The following is a 23613-nucleotide window of genomic DNA, read 5'->3' as shown; positions in this document are numbered from 1 at the left end:
TCTTTTGTTAATTTTTATTTGCCAGGTTCTTATATCTTAGTTTGTTATAGTTTTCTTAGATCTGTTTTCCTGAGTTTGTTATTTAGTCCCCTCTCCCATAGTTTAGTTTTGTAGTCAGTTCACCTGTTCCTCAACCTCCCTCCTCCTCTTTGTGAGTTAATGTTGTTTATCTTTTGATCTAGTTTTCCCTTTGGTTTATTTCATAGTCTAGTTTCTCCACTGTCCCTTTGTCTCCCAGTCCGGTCACCATAGCAACCATTCAATCCCTCAGTCTTCACAGCCTATTCTCGCACCTGTTCCCACTTCTCCTCCGATTACCTTAGCTTCCTCTCATTGGTCCACTCTCCTCCTCTCCCTGCTTATATACCTGGTTGTTCTACTTATTCTCTGCTGGTTCCTTCCGTTCTTCTTCGTTTCTACCCCGTTTCACTAACCCTGTTCGTAGTTCTGTTGGTGCAATGTATCTCATGAAAAGATTCATGTACGTTTGGAAGCTATTCTTGTTCACTTTGGAACTAACCCTTAAATTAAAGACGAAGCCTTCCTTTAACATGGTGCTGCCCAGCTCTTGTCTGCATTTTGGTCCACAACAACCACAGACTCTGACACTTTTTCTGATATCTATATTAGTGTGATGAGCTGACACATTTAAGTGTGACAAAGCAAAAACTGTATGATGTAATTTTTTCAAAGCACTGTAGCAAAACTATTTTGGGACTAAATCTGTGCCTTTTGCTTAATTTGGCTTATTTTGCATCACAGTAATGTTTATGTTGAGGGTATTTGCTGTGAACTCAGATTCCCAACACAAGTCTTTATAATTTCTGTTTTCATTTACATTCTCCTGCTGTAAGCATGCACACACAAGTCTTACCAAGTGTAACTCTCCATTTCTCAGAACGATTGTTTCAAACTGCAAATCACAAGTGGCCTTTTAAATTATTCTACAATTGTATCCTGGTCTGTGAGCAAGGATTCCCCTGTGATTTAGTTGCTCTGCAAATAAATGTAACACCACTAAAAAGGTAGGTTGTGGAGCTTACTGGCAATAGATTTAGCATACAATGTTGTCCGTCAAGATGCAAAGTGATGTCATGTGCAGAATTAAGTAAAACCAAATTATTGGAGTCAATGCCTTGTACAACCGATAATTATTAAATGCATCTGACCTTAAAAACCTTGTCAAGGACTGCATGCTCTTTGCTGCTCATGAAAGTGATCCTCGTTATTTGGTGTTGAAACACAGTTTGGCAAGGATATATGCACCTCCCAGATAACATTTTTATGACACTACCTGTTTATTTTTTTATCATTTGATTCAGTAAATGCAGTAACTATCAAATATGTTTAAATCCCTTGGATTTTTTCCCATTTTAAACAAGTACCCATCCATCTGAGCAATAATGAATGCATATGAAAACCTTGTCAAGGGCTGTATGCTCTTTGCTGCCTGAACTCTTGATAGTGATGTTCCCTTGATTTTTGTTTTTTATTTTGTCAAAACAGGTAAACAGGTGTAGGTAATTCAAGTCCTCTTGGTCCTGCATGTTTTTAAATCTTTTCCCACTTAAACACAACTGATATAGGTGAATGGGTCATTAGCAGTATCCTGCAGAACTTGGAGACATGCTGAGATAATTTCCCTATTTAAATCAGGTGTCTACAAGTGTGAATACACTACATGCAGGGCACGGGCCCTGAAGAACTGGAACAGGCTTTGGACATCCAACACATCACTGCTCCAGGTATCAATCAAGAATATGGCTATCAAGGCACGGCCATCCAGCTAAACTGACAGGCAGGGCATAAGAAGCATTAAACAATTACGAATTAATCCAGAGGCCCATGACAATTCTAGAAGAGCTGCAGATGTCCACAACTCAGGTAGCAAAATGAGTCAACTTATAGTAATGGACTCCACAATTCTAACCTTTATAGAAAAGTGGCAAGAAAAATGCTGTTAGAAACTCCATTTGCAGTTTCGATATGAAACCAAAATGTTACTTTTTTGCATGACAGAAAATTTACTCAGGCAGAACACACTATACAGTGAAACATGGTAGTGGCAGCATCATGCTGTGGGTATGATTTTTTTTTTTTATATGAATATTGAACTCAGTAAAAAATCTAGACTTGCAACTGTTATTACCATGAAATCACTTTCCTTCCAGTTCAGTTACATACAATCCTGTGCTGGGCTATTACATAAAATCGCAATAAACTAGTTTGTGCTTGATACATGACAAAATGTGAGTTCTAGGGTATGAATATGTTTTCATGGTATTGTATGTGCTGTTACCCCCTCTGTTGCATAACTAGTATTAGATAGTCATGCCTTTTGATTTTCTGTGCTGGTTTGTTGTAGAGGTGGAAGAGACACTTTTTCAAACACCAATGTATTTGTGTGGGCTTTTTCCAGGTATTATTTACCATACTTAACCAAAGGCAATGTAATACCTCAACTTAAATCTCTTTGAGTTATACAGTTGACTTATGTTGACCTTTAGGTAAATATTTTCTGCTTCTACTTAAAACAGCATACAGTCTGCTCAGTTACTTAAAGGCAGAAGAAGGCTCTTACTGGTCATTTTAGCGGTGGTGGTAATGCACATTTAATGGTGTGACAACATCCTTAGTAAAACTAGATACATTAGTCTTTACTAATGATGGTTGCCAATTACTGACTGTATACTACAGGGAAAAGTTTCCTTAAACATTTTTTTTACATTCTAGGCAAGGCAAGGCAAGTTTATCTATATAGCACCCTTCATAAACAAGGCAATCCAAAGTTCCTTACAGAAAATCAAAGGAAAGACAAAGAAAATAATAAAGCAAAACACTCTGGGAGAATTAAAAGCATTGTTTCGTCCTACTAAATAATATAAAATCCATTTATAAAGTATATGTGTATTGTATAATTGTTGCAGATAACTGTTGTTTTTCAGTATATGGAAATGAAAATCTAATGTCATTTATGTTGTGCTGATTTGTGTTTGGAGATCCAGCTCCTCAGTGCACATTTGGCTGGCACTGGTAGACATGGATGCTCACTGCTATTTATAGAACCAGGGGTCTAGACTAGCTCTGCAGCTGAGCGCTGCATAGAGAGAGAAAAAGCGAGCGAGAGAGAGGATGGTGGGTGGCATGTGGTGGTATCATTCTGTAGGGGGTGTGGATAACTGTGAGGACTTTATCTGATAGAACACAAGGCGTGTGTGCATAAATGTGTATTTGCGTGGAGCCCTTTGTGAAAAGAAAAGAAGTTTGTAAATTACAGACAGACAGACAGACAGACAGACAGACAGACAGACAGACAGACAGACAGACAGACAGACAGACAGACAGACAGACAGACAGACAGACTATGTATTTCTCAACCCCCCTACATGTAGGGGGCTAGTACTCCTGTATCCCAGCAACTGTGGAATGGAATCAGGCAAGTATAACTACAGAAAACAGAGGGCACTAGTTGCAATACCTGGAGGAAGAAGGTGTGAATGTGTTTGTTTAACCAGGATGTTCTTCAGAGATATGTGTTCTTTTACCATGAGCATGCAATTAATTAAACTGTAGATTGCAGTATTTTGAAGCATTTGGGTGCCACAATATTCTGTTTATAGAAGCATAATGCTTCTATTTCTTTATTTCAGTGTAACTTAAGTACAGCAATCTGGTTCTTTGACAAAGGATTATGTAGTTTCCTCTTTAAAAAAAAGAAATATGGTCCCTGTGTTTAAACACCTTGGTGTTCATTTACTTTAATCTATCAAGTTTGATAGTTTGACATCCAACCACTAAAAATTAGTTAAGCAGTAAAGATTGCAATGGATTTATATTAGATGTTGAAATCTGTGTTTCACGTCTTGAATATAGGTCATTTACTGTTTACAAATAGATTTTTAATGAAATGAGCTTACCAAGTCTGTTTATTGGGAACCCTGCTGTGTTTGCATTTGTTGACCATTGGATATAGTTGCGACTGAAGGTCAGGTAGTCTTAATTGGCTTGCTGCAGGAGTGCTTACTCTAATGCACACTGACACAGAGCATATAGATTTACAGTGAAGCTTATGTGTATTGTTTTCTGAGTGGGAGATGCATTGGTAAACCTTACCCTTGGGGAGTGTAACATTTCTACCCATTTTTCAGAGTGGCATACTACATTAGGACTCAGCCTCACAGACAAAAATATAAAGATATTTTATTTGTTCATAAAGGAGTTATCCAGATTTTTCAAAGCCTACATTTGACCAAATAGAGGTAGTGTTTGCAACAGCATTGTGTGGGATGAATGCTGGCATAGAAGGTAAAAAAAAAAAAAAAAAAAAATAGAGACGGCATTAAAAGGCATAAAGAGAAAATAATAAGCTTTTCAGTGTAACTGTCACATCACTGAGGCACAAGGGCATGCCACCTTATATGATTACCTTCTTCTTGGATTAATGTCTTTAAGATGCAACTCTAGCTGCTGTAAAGTACTATACAATAGTTTTTACACCGTTACTCTTTTGTTTAGGATTTTTTTCTTACAGGAAAATGTTTCATGAATCCCCTACACGGCATCTGTCTGACAACATGAAGTAAGATATCAAAGACAAAGGCTTTTTGAGATGACAGTAAACCAAAGTGAGTCATTATCCACAAATGGTAAAAAATTTGGAACAGTTGTGAAGGTTCCCAGGAGTGGCTGACCTACCAAAATTACACTAAGAGTGCATTTGTGACCTACCCAGATGCTTAGATAAGAATCCAGAAAAATAGTCAGTTAAGGTCACTGTTCATGATTTATCAATAAGAAAGAGACTGGGCTAAAACTGGAGTCCTTGGGAGAGTTCCAAGGCCAAAATTAATGATGTCCAAAAAGGACATGAGGGCCGACCTAACATTTGGCAAAGAAATCTTGAATACAGCATTTGAGAAACAGAAGTTCATACTGATAGTCAAACATGGTGGTAGTAATGTGATGGTCTGGAGCTGCTTTGCTCAGGACCTAGACAACTTGACATTACTGGTGGATCCATTAGTTTTAGGTTTTCATTATCTGTAAGTCATAATAATAAAAATTTAAAGAAATGAAGGCTTGACATATTTCACGCTATGTGTAATAAATCTATATATGTGAGATTTACTTTCTGAAATGAGTTACAAAAAACCAGTGTGTAAAAGAGTGATTGCCAGATATTTCAAGTGCTTGAAATCAGTTTTTGCCATGAAGAGTAGCACAATTAGTAATCTTTTATGGTTAAAATACTTTTTTACATAGGGCCAGGTTGATTTCCCTGAATGCTTTTTGTATTTGCTCCTTGTCTGATATAAAAAAAACAAAAACTTTTTCATGATCTAAAAATTTTAATATAACACAATGCAAAAAGAAAAAAAATTACTGTAAAGGCAGAACAGTTTTCCACGGCAATGTCTAAGATTTTGAAAAATAAATTAATAACACAATTACTACTCATTTGATGGTGTGCATATTTTCAATATCAAAATCATATTTGTATCTCTTTAAATATGACACATAAGTAGTAAATTATAAAAAAGAAATATTGCATAATTTGTACAAGTTAACCAAAGACATACTCAACTTTAGCTCATATTTCATTATTACTCACTTTTGCTGAGAAAGTTTTCTGTGTCAGCTTTAGTTTCTGAACCAGCTTTGAGACTCTTAAAAAAATGCTGTTGAACCAGAAGTTACCTCACTCAGACACTGATCCGGCTTTGCCGTTTAGGCCTCAATTCTCTAAAGATGCACATTTCAGAGAAGTCCTTCCACAGTGAAAAGGTTAAGGCATTCAGCTCTCTGAGTTTTCATATTCATGTACAATGTAAGTTTTAGAATATGATGTCAGGGTGTGATTATGTATTTCTTCAGTTTACACAATGCAGCTACTTTGTTAGTAGATCACATTCGATTTGGAAACAAATCAGTTATTCATTTTCTTAAATTATGCTTCTGTTCAAACAAGAAAAGTGATTTTGCAATGCAGTATTCATAAACTGCGTTTTTGGCAATAAATAGAAAAAGCTCGGTTAAATGGCATTTGCTTTCCCTCATTGACCACCCAGTTTTCTTTTTTTTAGACTTACGTTGACTGAAAACGACAGAAAATATACAAACAGGTATAGCTTGATAAGGCATTCAGTGATAATTGAAGTGCAGTTCATGGAAGCAGAGAGAGAGAAACAAATCCCAATAGCATATGGTACTTACACAATCATATCATGACAATAACAATAGGTGCAATTGCGTGTTCCCATTGATGGGTTCGAGTGCGTAGTATGTCCCAATTTTCCAGAGTGGTCTTTCGCCCCGCCCCCTTTGCGCCCTCGATCCACACTTCAGCTAAGCGCTCATCTAAACGGACTTCGCCGAAGTATATTACTCACAATTCATTGCTGCATGTGATGTTTTGGGCAAAAACCAATCACAACCATCAATGTAATCAACATTCAGTCTAGGGTATGAGCTTCCTTCGGTTCCTGCGCATTCTTCTCCTCAAAACAACTGCTTGTTGCAGTTTTAAAATTATTTTTAGCAATAAGACTGTGAAAACAGCAACAGGTCCCGCCATTTTTGATGTCGACGCAGAGATGCAATTCGATGACGTAACCCCTACTGTCCCAATTCTCCAATTTTGCATGCTTGTAGCCTGCACAATGGGGCTCCTCCATGCACTTCTACAAATTACACAGTCCATAAAGGAGTGTAGGGTGTAATGTGGGTATTGGGACAGGGCCTAATAATACCAAAAAGGAAAACTTATACTAATGCACAGGCAACAAAGCAATGGCAGACAAATGAGGAAACGGAGTAAGAGGCTGTATCATGTAGAAATGGTTGTGATAGAGCTTATATACTGATGGAAGTGTGGGGAATTTAGAGTGAAGAATGAATTCAGGTGTGGAGCAGCTGGTGCAGAAGGGATGCAGAGAAGCTAATGGAGGGAGACTAAATAACACAGATGAGCTGAATGGAGATACAAAGAAACCCAGAGTAAAAATCTGGCTGAGATCTTACAGGAATAAATCTGAATTTACAAAAACACAAGAATAAACTAGAAACATTAACACAATGGAATGAACAAATAAAGCAACACTTATCTGATAATACTGAATAGCAGAAGAAGTGAGGAACATAAATAAACAACGAAATGGTCAGATACTAAACACAACAGAAAACTAAAACATAAAACCTAAGGATCATAATGCAGACTGAGGGAGCAAAAAACAGTGATATCACAACAAACATCTCTGAATGTAGTGGAGAATTCCTATAAAAAGTTTTAAAAAATGGCTTGCAACAGCACTCATACAGCAGTTTACAACATGTTACCAGATGTTGCTTCGGTTTAGCTAGATTATTTAATTAAATTAAAATTTGAATTGCCCTCAAACATAAATAAAAGGGGGGGGGAATTCACACCAGGAAAGTCTTTCAGTCCACTTGTCTGATCTGGACCACACTTGTTTGGTGCGGTTTGTTTTCACATTGTACTTTCTGCAACGATTACTTGTAAACAAAGCCACGCGGGTTACAATCATTGCACCCATTGGACAGAAATGACGAGGGGGTTTGGGGGCGGAGACACAACACAGACCCGGAAATTAAGGAAAATAACTGTAGACGTGCTGTGTGCAGCAACTCTGTTCTGTATATTTGTCCCGTTATTACACCTGCAATATTATTGTGAGAGTCAAGAGCATGTCATTCAACACAGATCTTGCGAAGTGCTATTTATAATTTTGGTACAGATTCGGATCGGGGCCGGTTCGTATTCAGACCATAAGCGAACCGCACCAGAGTCAGTTTGGAAGAGGACCGAGACCTTGGTCTGGTCCGGACCAGGGTTCGCTTAAGTGTATTCACATCTGCACAAAAGATCCGGACCAACGGGGCAAACGAACTCTGGTCCATTTAAAGCTGACCAAAAGTGGCAGGTGTGAATACACCCTAAATAGTGTTATTATCAAATGTGCAAACAGACTCTATCTTTCACAAGCACTCTTTGTCTAATCAGACAAAACATGCAACAAACACTGCCAGATACAACAATAGGGAAAAGCCTTTCCAATTTGAAGGGGTTATGCTCTTTTGGGAGCATCACTGCTTGTGCAAACCATGTGCGTACTGTATATAGATTAACAACTGCAACCTTGTCCTTTTGCAGTGAGAATGAGTGTGCTGTTTCCCATAATGCCGTGTTGAGTACAACCACCTCCCCCCATGAGTGATTTCACATTAATTTTACAATGCATGCCTCTGCAGCATTCATGACTTGCTACAATCAAGGTGGTCAAACAAAAATGTTTTGTGCTAGTGACTAGGTGTTTGGGAAGCCTGGGAGTTTACAGTGAATAAAACGGGGATGTAGTTTGTTCCAAAGTGGGTCTTGTTAGGAATTTTAATAATGCTTTTGGTCCACCCAAAACTGTTGATTAAAAACAGTCTGCAGTTTTTACTGCAGTTGTTTCTTTCCCTGGTTTATTTAAATCTAATACTTTTTCATTTTGTTAACCAAATGTTTTAAGTCAAATGTGATTACTGGTTTAGCTGTGTTCGGATTTACTTTTCCATTTTGTCAGTTCAGTATTGTCCATTCTGTTATTAATATAAAAGTAATCTTTTCAAGCGCTAACAGTGTATGACCCACTGTCTTTATGATGTTCTTTAGACATTATTGTGCTTTTAGATAACATTTTTGAATGAAATGAAGGGCTGCAAAAGTTACACAATAAAATCCATTGTATAGTAGGAAGTAAAGATTTTTAATATTATTTTTTTGGATTTTTTTCTTTACTTAATTTTGGCCCCAGAATGCTTTAGCAATAGTCTAACCTACAAAGTTAAATATTTCTTAGAGTTCAAGTACTTTGATGTTCAGTCTTCAACTGTGTTTTTGAGAGGATAAAAAGGCCAATTTTTCACCCTCACTCCCTTTCTATCCCTGCTTTGTTCTTGGTCTTTTTCACAGTATTTCTGAGTGATTGATGGTATTTTAGATAAAGAGAGAAGAGCAATGGCAAATAATGCAAGAGATGTGCAGTTTGATTTGTGGGCCTATCATAGCCCAGAGATTGTAAGAGGTTTTGGGGAACATTTTGTTCCCAGCGATTAGTTTTTTTTTTTTTTTTTTTTTATAAGAGATTAACACAGACTGAGGGGGCGAGGGGGTCTCATCCTGCAGAACTCAAACTGAATCCTGATTGGCATAATTTTAGAATAAAGACAAAGCAGACTATTAGTTTATTTTTTTTGCCAGAATAAATAATTTTTTTTTGTCGATAGGTGCATTCTGTTTTTTTATTTGTATTTTAAAAGTATTTTTCTTTTTAACTGAAAGGGCCTTCAAGAACATATGTTACAAAAGTATCTTACATAGATGCTATGGTGCTCAGTATATGTCCATGCTAAATAATTGTCATGGTAAAAATGATCTATTACACGAGCCCAGCAGATTTTTATCAATCATCCTTTATATAAATATTTGCTATTCAGCTCATGCAATGTGTGGCATGATGGAAACTGCTTCCAACATTGACCCTGCCCAGTGAGGCATATGAGGGCATGCTTTATGTGCCCGTGTCTGTAAACTGGTGCTGCATGCATATGCCTACACAAGAAAAGCTTAATAAGACTCACTAGAGTGCAAGAAGCGACAGAATCACTGAGTACCAAGCAAGTGACAGACTCTTGCGCATGACTCCTGAAGATGGAGTGGCATTCAGAGTAAGGACACACCAGAAAATTAACTAAGGTGGTAAATAGGTAAATAAATGGTAGCTAGAAAAGAGAAACAGATATAGTATATAACGAAGGTGAATCACACACGTGTACCACACTTATAGGATGAAGTACTGAGAAAAACATTATTTAGTGAACAATCATGTTGAATGACTTGGTATGATCATATATATGGTAAGTGATGTTCAAGCACTGCCTGATAACAGTCCACAATGGGTTCTTGTTCAAAAGCTGGAAATTGTTACTGGAGAGGGATTTCTTTGTTTATCTTTGGATCTGTTGTGCCTTTTCTATGACCACACCCAAGTCGATAATTGGATGAAGATTTCTTTTAAATTCTTGAAATTAAGAACACACCCCCCCCCCCCCCCCCCAGTTGAAGGAGGGTAGAAGGTCGAAACACAAGACAACCACAATAAAATGTCAGTCTTTCTAAAGGACAAAATTGGGTTTATTTTCCTCTTTTCTTTTTGAAAAAATCTCAAAAGGATGAACAAGCTGTGTGGGAGAGAGGGGCTGTTAGGTGGTAACAAATCAAATAAATAATTAAAACAAAACAGGGCCTAACGATCACCTAAACTAAGCAAAAATAAAATGGAAAAACTCCTGCCAAAAACCTTCAAACAAGAACCAAAGTGTAAAGCAGGTGTCAATTAGCCAGCTGAGAGGAGCCGTGCTCAGTCCTGCAGATGAGCAGCTTATATAGAGCTTTCTTGAGTCCTGATTGGTTCCCTCAAGCTGACAAGCCAATCAGGGTAAATTGGCGCCAGCCTGCACTCTGAACCTGTGAAGAGACAACACACAGAGGGAGGGGGAGGAAAAGACAGTTTGACAGACATGTAACAAGAATAAAAAAAAATATTTTTAGTCTAATATAAACAAACATCAGAATGAGGAAGAAAGGGAATTTAAGTTACTTTGAATATAGCATGGTTGTTGGTGCATGATAGGTTGCTTGGAGTATTTCAGAAACTGCAGATCTACAGGAACTGTCACATGCAACCATACCTTAAGTTAACAGAGAATAGTCCAAAAAAATAGACACTATCCAGTGAGTGGTAGTTGTTGTTCACTGAAATGCCTTGCAGATTTCAGAGGTCAGAGGAATATAAGTGGATTGCTTCAAGATAAAAGAAGGGCACCTGGAATTCAAATCCCTCTCAGTATAACCAAGGTATGCAGAATACCATCTCTGAACACAAATGCGGAAGCAGAATTTCTAATGCAACAGAAGACCACACATGCCAGCAAATAATTAAGGCTACATGTTGCACAGGCTCACAAATATTGGACAATAAAAAATTGGAAGATCATTGCCAGGTCTAATGAGGCTCAATTTTAGCTCTGACATTCAGATGGTAATGCTAAAATTTGGCATGAACATGAAAACACGTATCAATTCTGCCTTGTATCAATGATTCAGGCTGCTGATGGAGGTGTAATGGTGTGGTAAATATTTTTTGCCACTCTCTGGACCTCAGATGAGCATGGTTTAAACACTACAGCCTACTTCAGAATTGACCATGTCTATCCCATGATGACCACACTGTCCCTATAAGCTTTTTCTTGCAGGATAATGTACCATGTAACAAAGCCCAAATCATCTCAGATTGGTTGTTTGAACATCAAAATTAATTCGCTGTCATCCATGGACATCCACAGTAAGATCTCAGTCCAATAGCCCTCAAAATCTCTGAGGAATGTTCCTGCCACCTTGCTGAATCTATGCCGTGAAGACATAAGGCAATTCAGAAAGCAAAAGAGGGTCCATCCAGACACTAGCAAGGTGTACCTGTTAGTGAAGAGTGAGTATAGTTTCATATTTGATGCACTTGTGAGTGTTCCATTTTTGCTACTTCTGATAATGCCAAGAGCTTTCTCTGTCAGATGTCCTTTGCAGCACATTGGTTCAAACAGACACATTTCAACAGTGACAGTGAGAACCAAAATGTTATAAGACGTGTGTGGTCTTAAGTGGCCACAAATGTGCCACTTCAGACAGACAAAGAGGTCAATGAGGCACTTTAAATAAACTTTCACTTATAAGAAAAGATCAAAGAGCACAGTGTGAATCTGCAAACTAAAAAGCAAAGTCAAGCACAAAAACCCTCTCTAATGCATGGTTTCATTTCATTTGAGTTTGCTTGCATACAGAGGATTGCTCACTCTGCACATTGGTTGTTTGTGTCACCCCATTGATTTTGGTGCTTTGGATTATTTTTTATTATTATTTTATTATTAGAACATCCCCTCATACAGCAGTGTGTTTTTTTTCAGTAGTCATCATGTCCATGTTTCTTATGTACATCCCCTCAGAGCAGGTTTATTACAAGTGACAGTCCCCTGGGATATTTAACATGACTAATGGCAGACAGCTGCAGAGCATGTAGGGCCTCTCAGAGAGGGGCTTTGAGAGACAGCCTTGTTTTGCCTTGTCAGCCTCCGCAATGAGACAGCTGAAGCCAATTCAATTAACGTCATATCAGAATCCAGCTGCATTATTAACAGAAGGTAAAGTTTGTCTATAGTTTCTTAAGAAATAATTATCAGGACACAGAAACTATGACGCCATCATATAGATTTCATTAACATGAAATCTTTATGATGGCATTAGTTAATCTAATATTATCCTCAAAGCCTTGTTGTTTTGTTTTGGCAACAAAGAATGATAACAATAAAATTTTAAAGATTACTTTTCATCATTCTGGTGTTCACATTCTCCAGATCAGGTTGGACTCTGTCAGGGCTGATGTGGTTCTGTTGGCAACTACAATTCATGACCTTAGTCACTGAGTAACTAGAGTGATTCACAGCTGATTATGAAGTGACTGGAAGGAGAATATCTTTTAGTTATAAGGCCATGGCCACAGGAGTTCCTTTGCCTTAGTGTCTTGTTCATTAGTGTTTGTAGAAGAAGCCAGTCAAGGACAGATGAATTGGAGATCTGAGACAAGATAAATGGATGCACAAGTTGTAGGTTTTTAATCAATATTATTAATGTAGCATACTGTTATAACTGCAATCACAAAGCAATATGTTATAAGGAGGACATTTCTTTTTTCAGTGGTTCCTGGCATTACGAGGTTACAATTATGCTTTACATATTTCACACATCTTTTTCATTGAGGCAATCGCTCTCCGCAAACTTGCATAAGCAAAAAAAAAAAAAAGGACCTTAGAGTGCTTTCCCTACACTTTTTTCAGCTGTAAACCAACATTTTTTAGAAGGATACCTGGACATAAGAGGATTTTAAATTCTACTTTTGATTTACTAAATATATGTAATAAAACAAATATCATTTTTATCCATTTTTACATTACTGTTTTTCTTGCAGACGGTTCGGCATGGATTCCCATACCAGCCCACAGCTTTGGCCTTCGACCCTGTGCAGAAAATCCTGGCCATTGGTTCAAGATCAGGTGGTGTACGAATGTATCCTTGAATTTATATTGCCTTCCACATATGTGTTTCTGGAGACCTGATGAAAGTGTTATTAAATCACCATTCTGTAATTCCAGGATGTGACCTTTGACCCTTTACATTATTGCATCTACTGTATATAAGGAAACGTCATCAGTCACAGGGAAGATATGCTTTCTTCTGCCAGGGGAGCAAAACCCTGACTATTGGCAGATAAAACAATGTCAAAAATAATATACCTAGCTTACAGACATTGCATTTTAAAGTAGGAGTCTCTTCTCTTTAAACTCTCCCTTCCTCCCCTCCCTCTTCTCAAATCCTCTGCTCTGTCATATCATGTTGCTCAGTTGTCGTGTTGAGGTCTCAAAACCGTCCATCCAACAGCCCATCCATCCCCTGGGCCACCTTGTTACAGGGATGGGAGAGGATTTGCGAGTGCAGCCCAGGTAGGATATTACACCCTCATAAATACCGAGGATTCCAAGTATCCCTTCAGGGATACTGTGCCAAAGGCGGCAAGCAATAGTTGAGGCTTCAGCATGTGGTTTTACATGAGCAGATTGAGGTCAGATCTTTCTGTGCTGAGAGAAACAGAATAAAGGCTTCAACAGGGAGATGTTACTATATATTTTTGAAAAAAGAAAAAAACAAGAGAAAGAATGAGCTAAATGGTAAGGTGGTTTGGTGGACCAGATATGATGTTTTCATGATAGTGCAAGGAAATGCAATCACCTGTTAAACTCATGTTTCTGTCGACCCATCCCTTTTCTCTGCATTACACCTTACTTTGAAGCAAAGCTGGAATTTCAGCTGGATGAAAGCCCTTGAGTGATTTAGCATTTGTATTGACATGCTGCACACACCCTCTCCAACTCCCTTGTGGTTGCCACTGACTCTCTGTCTCTCTCTCTCAGTTGCCACATATACACACACTTCTCTCTATTTTTTTTTTTGTACTTTTCCTCAGCCTCACCCTCTATTGCCGGCAGTCTAGAGGACCTTTTTTTCTCCTTATTGCCTCCTGTATTTAGCCAATTCACCTCTGTCCTTCACAGTATTTCTCAACATCCCTCTGTTTCCTTCAATGCCTTTTAAAGTCTGCCTGTCATCTTTTGCCATGTACCTCACTCCTTTTTTAATGAATTGCTCCATTAGATATTATTTACTTACACTTTGAATCTTTTGATCTCAAAGCTCAAATGTAAAAACCCAAGATGCCAATATTTATTGATTATGTGGGACTGTGTTTAGTGGTTTCTTTAGGGGTAACTTTTTCCACCATTGACTCTATAGACTTAAGTGCCTGTAGACACCAATAAGGCCTTTGTAGAAGAGTGGCTAGACTGAAGTTATTTCTCAGTAAAAGGCAGACGATAGCCTGCTGAGGCATTGCTTAAAGGCACCAGAATGACTCATGCCACCTAAAGGAGAAACCCTCCAACCTGATGAAAGGAAGATTGATTGATTTGGAAACAATGTCCAGTGGAGAAAAGTGAAGGAAAAATAGTTCTACAGCTATATAAGGTGCTGCCAGCAACATTCAATGGAGATCTACAAGGGCGAGTAAACTTAAATCTACAAAGACCAGCACACTTATGAAAATCTAAAACATAATCATATGTTGTGAAAACATTATTGTTTGGATATTAACAACTATCAATAATTATAATGAAGAAAATCATTAACAAAGTTTCAACATTTAATTTGAGTCAAAACAACTAGCATCACTCAAATCAACTTACGATATTTTAGCTGGCTAACACAAACTGGCTAAAGTTAGCTTTTTCAAAACTGTGCAATTAAAAACTACATTTACTTAACTGTTTATTCCAGTTATATATCAAAACCACTAGAAAGAAAAACACTGACTGAAGGTTGCTCAGTTGAGTGCTGGTCGTCTGTATGCACATCTTATGCAAACTATACACAAACAATGTTGTATGTGGCACACAACGTGAGCCCTTTCCGAGAAACACCACAGCAGTCAGCTTTAAAAGTAAAGAACAATATCACTAAGAGAAAAAATTAATCGTTAAAAACAAAAAAAGAAAAAGGTAATACTTTTACTTATCTTTAAGCACTGACACTAAGGGAGCAGTCCACTGTGAGGATTGTTTTTCTTTTTCAACTTTTTTCAGTACCAGTTGTTTGTTAACATTCAATAATTTTTTTCAGGGCAATATTTCAGTCATATTCAGATCATCAATACTATTATTATATTTGCGTTTAAGTTTTGGGTTCCATTGTTGCGAATACTGATTTTAGCAGACTTTGTTCTCGTACTCGTACTCGTCGTCTTCCGCTTTATCCGGGACCGGGTCGCGGGGGCAGCAGACTCAGCAGAGACGCCCAGACGTCCCTCTCCCCAGACACCTCTTCCAGCTCCTCTGGGGGGAGCCCACGGCGTTCCCAGGCCAGCTGAGAGACATAGTCCCTCCAGCGTGTCCTGGGCCATCCCCTGGGCCTCCACCCAGTGGGATGTGCCTGGAACACCTCCCGAGGAAGGCGTCCAGGAGGCATCCGGTATAGATGCCCAAGCCACCTCAACTGGCTCCTCTCGATGTGGAGGAGCAGCGGCTCTACTCCGAGCCCCTCCTGGATGGCCGAGCTCCTCACCCTATCTCTAAGGGAGTGCCCGGCCACCCTACGGAGGAAGTTCATTTCAGCCGCTTGTATCCTGGATCTCGTTCTTTCGGTCATGACCCAAAGTTCATGGCCATAGGTGAGGGTAGGAACGTAGACCGACCGGGAAATTGAGAGCTTCACTTTTCGGCTCAGCTCTCTCTTCACCACAACGGACCGGCACAGCGCCCCCATTACTGTGGCAGCCGCACCGATCCGTCTGTCGATCTCCTGCTCCATTCTTCACTCACTCGTGAACAAGACCCCGAGATACTTAAACTCCTCCACTTGAGGCAGGAACTCCCCTCCAACCTGAAGAGGACAAGCTACCCTTTTCCGGTCGAGAACCATGGCCTCGGACTTGGAGGAGCTGATCTTCTTCCCAGCCGCTTCCCACTCGGCAGCGAACCGCCCCAGTGCATGCTGTAGGTCTTGGCTAGAGGGGGCCAGCAGGACCACGTCATCTGCAAAAAGAAGAGACAAAATCCTCTGGTCCCCAAACCAGACCCCCTCCGGCACTTGGCTGCACCTAGAAATCCTGTCCATAAAAGTTATGAACAGGACCAGTGACAAAGGGCAGCCCTTCCGGAGTCCAACATGCACCGGGAACAGGTCCGACTTAGTGCCGGCAATGCGAACCAAACTCCTGCTCCGCTTGTACAGAGACCGGATGGCCCCTAGTAAAGAGCCACCGATTCCATACACCTGGAGCACCCCCCACAGGGCATCATGAGGGACACAGTCGAATGCTTTCTCCAGGTCCACAAAACACATGTGGACTGGTTGGGCAAACTCCCATGAACCCTCGAGTACCCTGTAGAGGGTATAGAGCTGGTCCAGTGTCCCACGGCCGGGACGAAAACCACACTGCTCCTCCTGAAGCCGGGGTTCGACTATCGGCCGGACTCTCCTCTCCAACACCCTGGCGTAGGCCTTACCAGGGAGGCTGAGGAGTGTGATCCCCCTGTAGTTGGAACACACCCTCCGGTCACCCTTCTTATGTAGGGGGACCACCACCCCAGTCTGCCAATCCAAAGGCACTGTCCCCATCGGCCACGCAATGTTGAAGAGGCGTGTCAACCATGACAGCCCCACAACATCCAAAGACTTCAGGTACTCAGGGCGGATCTCATCCAACCCCGAAGCCCTGCCACCGCGGAGCTTTTTAACCACCTCGGTGACTTCAGCCTGGGTGATGAAAGAGTCCAACCCCGAGTCCCCAGCCTCTGTTTCCACCAGGGAATGCGTGATGGCAGGATTGAGGAGATCCTCGAAGTACTCCTTCCACCGGCCGATAATGTCCCCAGTCGAGGTCAGCAGCTCCCCGCCCCCACTGTAAACAGTGTTGGCGAAGCACTGCTTCCCCCTCCTGAGGCGCCAGACGGTTTGCCAGAATCGCTTCGGGGCCAACCGGTAGTCCTTCTCCATGGCCTCACCGAACTCCTCCCAGGTCCGAGTTTTTGCCTCTGCCACCGCCCGGGCCACGGCACGCTTGGCCCCACGGTACCCGTCAGCCGCCTCAGGAGTCCCACAAGCCAACCACAGCCGATAGGACTCCTTCTTCATCTTGACAGCGTCCCTTACTGCCGGTGTCCACCACCGGGTTCGGGGATTGCCGCCGCGACAGGCACCGCAGACCTTACGGCCGCAGCTACGGGCAGCAGCATCGACAATAGATGTCCAACATCCCTCGGAATCTGGTCAAAGTTCTCCCGGAGGTGAGAGTTGAATACATCCCTGGCCAAGGGGTCCGCCAGATGGTCCCAGCAGACCCTCACTATGCGCTTGGGCCTGCCAATTCTGTCTGGCTTTCTCCTCCTCCACTGCATCCAACTCACCACCAGGTGGTGATCAGTGGACAGCTCAGCCCCTCTCTTCACCCGAGTGTCCAAAACATGCGGCCGAAGGTCTGATGATACGACAACAAAGTCGATCATTGACCTCCTGCCTAGGGTATCCTGGTGCCAAGTGCACTGATGGACACCCTTATGTTTGAACATGGTGTTCATTATGGACAATCCGTGACTAGCACAGAAGTCCAATAACAAAACACCGCTTGGATTCAGATCGGGGAGGCCATTCCTCCCAATCACACCTCTCCAGGTGTCACTGTCATTTCCCACGTGGGCGTTGAAGTCCCCCAGCAGACTTTGTTCTGGCCCTTTTTTCATTACATAATGAACTTATGATCTCAGCAATCTATGGTGTCATTAAACAGTGTTAAATTATTCTGGAGCTGATTATTTGAGGATTTCTGGAAGACCTAGGCCAAGCTACACCGCCCTAGGTATATATTTTCCAACTGATACAGCATTTTTGCCTCAGTTGTTAGAAAACACGTCTTTGTTTACACAGTCCTTTAGATTTCAGTCAGAAACACTTTAATATCTTTGCCACATCAGTAGGTGGCAATAAAGTTAATGACAGCAAAATGTAAAAGAACGATCTAAATATAGCTAAAGAAGTTCTAGGCTAAAGAGTTTCCAAAAATAATTGTAGTTTATGATTTCCTTGACTCTTTTTATCATTTGCTTTCCGTGATTAACTTTTCCTGTTTGAATTTTAATGGAACATTTTCAGAAGAATGGGGGACATATGAGGAATGAGATGAGGAAATTATCTTAAAAACGTCTTCATATTATTGTGGTTTCAAGCACAGAAAGCAAGCAAAATGAATTTGCGTAGTTTTACATTACGTAGTTCTACTAATCTTGGACTATTCAGTCCTCTGGAAAAGAACACAAACCTTTTCAAAGTGTCCACTTTGAAAAAGGTTTTTAAAAATCTTTCTCCTTTCATTTGTGGATTAGAGGTTCAAATGCAGCAGAAAGTCTTAGTTTGACAAAATACCAGTGTTGGTGTGTCCCGAGCGCTAGAACCCTGACAAGGTGTTTTCCCTATACCCCTAAGATTGATTAAACTCCCGAAAGGAAAGAACTGGCAAGCTTGTATGATTGTCATAAAGTAGAATTGGTGCTGTCAAAATGTTTTTTTATCAAGTACAATTTAAAAGTTCTGAATACTTATGTTTAAGGAATAGTGGCAAGTCTCTCCCTGTTTGTCAAAGCAAACAAAGTGTCCCAGCTATGTAAGGTTTTGTAAGACAAAGGTAAATGTATGAAGACCAGGTTTCAGATGGGTGTGGTTTGGTGGCACATTTTTGTTGAAGATCTAGCAATTCTAAAGAAAGGTGTTATCTTTTCTCTATATTATCTATATTTGTTCTATTTAACTACTTTAGTTTCCTTCATGACAATTTCCCTCCCATAACCAACCATTTATCACATCCCATTGAAAGAACTTAAGACCTTTATGTGACATATTTAACATGAACAGCTGAGTCACTCACACTAGGACTGGACTTGCTCTTGTAAATAGTGCATAGCAACAATGTCATCAGGGTTGGCGCAGTGGGTTGGCAACCAGGCTCTCTGCAGTGGTGTCCCTAAGACACTCCTCCCTCTGCCTGGGGCGCAACTAACAACATATGCTGAGGTATAGTTTATTGAGTACAAACAGAATACAGAAAGTGCTTGGCGAGAGTGTGCAACTACATGTTTCCTTTTGTACTTCTCAGTGAAAACTGACTGGCTGCATGTGCAATCTTTTGCTGTCTACCCGAGTCAATATGTGTGTATCTCTTTTCACAGAAATATATCACATGTCTGAGAGCACACTTATTTGTCTCCTACCTGTGAATGGTTTGTGTGTCAAAGCTGTGAAAGTAAATGCACTTCCAAAAGGCTTCTGGTAATAGAATTGCCAGAGCCTGATAGGCCGTCAGTTCTCATAAAGTCAATAAGACCAGAGAAGGAGAAAACAAAACCAACACAGGGGGAAAAAGTGAGTTTGATACATGGATTGGAAAAAAAAAAGTGGTGGGAGAGAGAATAAAGACAGTACCTGAAAGAAAAAAATGATCTTTTATCTTAGAGGTCAGATGACATTGATCAGTGTGACACTTTAGGACCAACCCTCCAAGCCAGATTCAATATGAGGTGCCACATGTGTTGGGTGGCACATCAGTATTATTTATCAACTGTCAGTGAAATTGTATTGTATTCTCATATTGCTATTTGCGATTGAATCAGTGTTACAGAAGAATGTTGTTTATTTTGGCCAAATCTTTTTTTTTACACAGTATTTCTTAGTAAAACATTTGACCTCACACTAAGTTCATCACCCTTAACACTAGGACCGTCCACATCCACCAGGAGCATTCAAATGTTACTGGCATTTTGAGAACCCCATATCTGTGTGAGGACAATCCAGAGGTGAAAATGTCATAAGTACTTAAGAAATACATTTCTCTCAGATACTTCCACGGCCATCTTCACTATCACAATGATTATCACATCTACACTAGGATGTTTCCTAACAATCTTTCGATTTCCCCTGCATATTTGAGAGGTTTCTGCAGTTCATCCAACAGTTTCAGTCTTTCTGTGGAGGTAAAAAGACCACCAGTATTGTCATCAGATTATTAGAAGTGTGAAAGAATGAAAGAGAGGGTTTTCTGTACAATATTTCAGGCTACTTTCATGTGTTTGTGTGCATGTTTTATCATTGCACAAAATTCTCAGCAACCAGCTTATGGGTACAATTTGGAGGTTTAGCACCTGTCCCAAGCTGGTTGTCTTACTACACAAGAAATGTGGCAAATACTGATTCCACCTAACCTCTTGGTCTTGAGGATGTGGATTGTTCGTTTCATCTGTTTGCTGGGATCCTATTGGTTGTAGCTAGAGGAGAGGCAGGATGCTGCATGTTAAAAACAGTCATGAAGATCCACCATGCATAATAGGCAACACGCTGCATTCTGGATGCTCCCCAGAAGAACAGTTTAAGTCCCTGCAAAAACCATTTTCATTCTGACTATAATATAATTTTATAGTATGGCAGTAGTGAGGTGTGAAGAGGGTAGTCTTGATGTACACTAAGCCAGTATTTTATTCAATTAATTGGTTACATAAATAATGTAATACTTAGCGACCTTTTAAATTTGGGACTTCATTGCAGGAAATATTTATTATTTTTAGTAAAATTATATTGTGGTAATGTTTGCATAAAAACTGGTGGAAGATAATGTAAATAATTAAATATTCTTGAGTTCATTATAACTGTGAGCAAATTTGAATGAACCTCATATCACATGCCCTTTTCTAAAACCCCAGCCTCTGCAGCGACATTGTCTAAAATTTGTTGACAGTGCTGAGTAATCGAGACAAGTTACCTAGCCACCATCATTGGGTGAAAAGTGACTGGAGCTCTGGTTGAGGATGAAACTTAATTTGGCCAGTGAAGCATGGGCTGGGCATGGGATGAGGAGGCTGTGGGTAAACACACAGCATCTGTTATAGTTTATTATTAATCAGACAGTCTTTACAATGTGTGTTAGAGGAAAAGAGAAAGAGAGACAGGGCAGCTTAAAAGTGCCTATTAGACAGGCAAACCCATCAGATATTCAGATATGCACTAGATAGATATTCTTTATATTATTCCTGTTTATGCAGCAGTGACTTCACAATGTATACTGTGGCCAACGGAATGATTAAATACAGTCCACTTCTAGGTTTTTGGCTATATTTTCCTTTTACTATTTTCTATTTTAGGTTTTATTTTTGAACACAATGTGTGTCTCCAAACTTGAGCACATTGTCAACACACTGTTGCCATGAGCACGCACACGTGGAAATGATGACAACACAATATTTAACTGCTTCTGCCAAGTATTTTACTTTGGCTGAAGTTCGTTTCACTTAAAAGGCTTTCCAGTCTTCTTCTTGTAAACTAAGAAAGGATTAGTTTTTACTCATTCTAAAAGGTGACACCAGAAAACCTGCTCAGGCAGTATTTCATTATTCATTACCACATGCTGGAGTCAAATTTTATTTTGTATCACATAATTTTAGTGTGCATAATCTAGAATACATGGCTCCTTTCCTTGGTTAAAAAGTGAAATGACTAATGGGTATCAGTTTTTTAGTCCTATAATAAAGTACCATTTGAAACACAAACTGTTGTCAAATTGTTGTCAGTGTTTTATAAAAGGAATAAGAAAAGCACATAAGAAATTTTCTTAACATTCTAAACAATGCATACCTAATGTTCCTTGAAACTAAAAGTTCAAACCCATGGGTAAAACCAGTGTTGTGTCCTTCTACTACTCCCATATTATTAATTAAATTGATTAATGACATGATAACACAGAAAAGAGCATGCTCCAAAAAGGAGATTCATAAAGCTTTATAAGCTAAAAACTTACAGAAGAAGGACGGATAACCTGAAAGACAATATTTTTCAGATCAGACATTTTCGGTATTCAATGTTCAAACATTAATTTGAGACTTTCTCAAAGCACGGTTATCTTACAATAAGTTCAGAGAGTTAATGATGACTTGCTGCAGCAAAAATTAATTGACAGAACTTTTACTTTGTACTGGACCTGAGTACAAAGACTGAAGCAAGATTATGTAGTGTTTTTGAATTGTTAAAGTAAAGCATTTAATATTCAGTTAATAGAAGTAAAATAAATTCACTTTGGGGAATATGCTTAATAAATAAATAGATCTAATTTCAACATATTCAATGTTCTGTGAGCCAAAATAATATTATACAGTGCCAGCAAAATCTCAATATTTCTCTGCGTTGTTTTATATTATTCAGTAGTATTTAAATTAGTAACAACAAAGTGAGAGAAATTATGCTGTTAGCCAAGCAGAGAAGATTAGGCAGGGAGAGGCTGAAGAGCAGAATATAGAATCATAGTGAATATACTATGCAGAATCAATGGCTGGTTGTGCTGCAGCTGATGAGAACTTATTAAATTTATAGACGTGCCCTTTCTTTATGCCATGACAATCATGGCATAAACAAAAAGATAGCTTGCTCACCTCAGTCATGTTGGCGTTTTAGTCTGACTCTTGTGCAGGAACAAACTGAGGAGAACTGAGAGTGGTGTAAATGGTGACAACAGGTACGTTAATGTTTTCTTCAGGGTTCAGGTACTGGTCCAGGATCGTTCTGGAAATGAGAGGTATAAATTAGTAAAGGAAACTGTACTCAGACAATGATAGACAATGATGTAGCTTCTTACTGTTTCCAGAGATGGTGGAGTTCCAGGAGGGAGATGAGTTTATTTGCAGGGACTGAGGTTGAGGGCATGTGGTGAGTGATGCGGGTAGGTTATCTTAGTACATCAGCAAACTAAGGTATTCTCTCAGTTAGTCAATGGAATACAGTAAACTATTACAACTAGCAGCACTATTTTTCACCAAATCCACAATGCTCCTGTGACTTCTTTAGCAAAAACATGGCAGAAGTTAGCTGCTGCTAGCAGCTCCTTTTCAGAACCAGGCAGGCAGCTAAAATGCTCAGCACCTACTTCTTAGAGGCTTGACCATAGCCAATAAGAGAGAAGCTGAGGTGATGTCACTGTCCCAAAGACTGCCCTCTCTGTCTTATTCTCACTTTTTACATTTCCAGCTTTATGTTGAGGGAGAAAAGACAATATAGCAACCAAGGAATATAATTCAATTCAATTCAGTTTTATTTATATAGCGCCAATTCATAACACAAGTTGTCTCAAGGCACTTCACAACAGTCAGGTACATACACTCCAAGTAATCCTAACAATTGAACAGTGCAGTCGGAGTTAACTTTTTATTCAAATTGCATAAAAAGTTTTTCTATCTAAGGAAACCCAGCAGATTGCATCCAGTCAGTGACTTGCAGCATTCACTCCTCCCGGATGAGCATGTAGAGACAGTGGACAGTCACTGGCATTGACTTTGCAGCAATCCCTCATACTGAGCATGCATGTAGCG

The 23613-nt window shown here is 39.7% G+C and overlaps 1 protein-coding gene across 5 annotated transcripts in view; it reads left to right on the top strand.

Moving 5' to 3' along the window:
* The window catches only part of stxbp5l (syntaxin binding protein 5L), a 196962-nt gene that overhangs the window by 22899 nt on the left and 150450 nt on the right, over positions 1 to 23613 (top strand). For all 5 annotated transcript variants that reach the window (XM_047369993.1, XM_047369994.1, XM_047369995.1 and 2 more), the window contains exon 2: positions 13080 to 13177. In XM_047369993.1, coding sequence (XP_047225949.1) covers positions 13080 to 13177 — 98 coding nt within the window. The remainder of the gene's footprint in view (positions 1 to 13079; positions 13178 to 23613) is intronic.

Source organism: Girardinichthys multiradiatus, chromosome 7, assembly GCF_021462225.1.
Source record: "Girardinichthys multiradiatus isolate DD_20200921_A chromosome 7, DD_fGirMul_XY1, whole genome shotgun sequence".
NCBI lineage: Eukaryota > Metazoa > Chordata > Actinopteri > Cyprinodontiformes > Goodeidae > Girardinichthys > Girardinichthys multiradiatus.
The sequence above is the reverse complement of the archived record's forward strand: the minus strand, read 5'-3'. Positions and strand labels throughout refer to the sequence as shown.